Here is a 980-nt window from a genome sequence, read left to right as displayed (position 1 = left end):
GGGAGTCAGCAGGGCGGGCTTCTTGGGGGAGGGGAACAGCAGCTGGCTCCTGAGGTGGATGAGGAACAACCCGAGACAGCACGTGGGGCAGGTGGACAGCCCCGCCCAGGCCAGCTCTCCGCCGGCCCCAGGAACCTGGAGGCAGGGGGCTGGCCTGACCTAGGCCCTGGCCTCCCCCCACTTCCCCACTCGGGCTTCTCTGCCTTGCCCTCCTTCCAGAGCCTTCTCCCTTCCCAGCCATGAGGCTCCCCAGAGGCGTCTCCACTCTCCTCCCACTGCCCGCGCAGGGGTCCCCAACCTCTTCTGTCCTCCTCTCGCTGCTCCGCCAGGCAGCCGTGACCGCCAACCTCCGTCCTCAGGGCCCAGCCTCTCTTTCCCTGCAGGCCTGGCCCCGCCCCCGGACGGCCCGCTCTCGGGGTGGCGGTCAACGTCCGCGGGGGAGCCATCCGCTCGGCTCATCCTCCCCAGAGCTGCACCGCAAAGCCCCCTGCCCCGACCATGACGTCCCAAGCCCCGAGCACCGGAGACCTCTCCGGCCCGTTCCCTCCTGTCACGCCCGCCCTCGCCGGCCCGCGCACCCGGCCGGTCCCCACCCCGCGCGGCTCCGGGAGCGCCCAGCCCACGCGCGGACCCCAAGCAGGGGATACCTGCCCGCCCGCGCGCCCCGCCCCCGCAGCGCGCCCGCCCCGCCCCGCCCCGCCCCGCGCACACTGGGCATGCCCAGAGCCGGTCACGCGCCCGCCCGCACGAGTCCAGCACCGACCCTGCCCGCGTCCGCCCCCGGCCCGGCCTGCCCCGCGCGCCGCCATGGAACGCATCGAGGGGGCGGCCGTGGGCCGCTGCGCAGCCTCGCCCTACCTGCGGCCGCTCACGCTGCACTACCGCCAGGTGAGCCCGCCCGCGCGCCCGCGCTTCCGCGGCCCGCCGCCGGCTCCGCCTCCGCCGGGAGCCCCGCCCACAGCACTGGCGTCCTGGCCCCG

General features: G+C 76.3%; 1 protein-coding gene across 2 annotated transcripts in view; it reads left to right on the top strand.

Annotated features, from left to right (window-relative positions):
- The first annotated feature begins 719 nt into the window (after window positions 1–719).
- The window catches only part of NUDT14 (nudix hydrolase 14), a 7,679-nt gene continuing 7,418 nt past the window's right edge, over window positions 720–980 (top strand). For both annotated transcript variants that reach the window (XM_046646992.1, XM_046646993.1), the window contains exon 1: window positions 720–888. In XM_046646992.1, coding sequence (XP_046502948.1) covers window positions 808–888 — 81 coding nt within the window. In that variant the 5' untranslated portion in view covers window positions 720–807. The remainder of the gene's footprint in view (window positions 889–980) is intronic.

The sequence above is a fragment of the Equus quagga genome, chromosome 20 (assembly GCF_021613505.1).
Source record: "Equus quagga isolate Etosha38 chromosome 20, UCLA_HA_Equagga_1.0, whole genome shotgun sequence".
NCBI lineage: Eukaryota > Metazoa > Chordata > Mammalia > Perissodactyla > Equidae > Equus > Equus quagga.
This window is presented reverse-complemented; position numbering and strand designations above follow the sequence as displayed.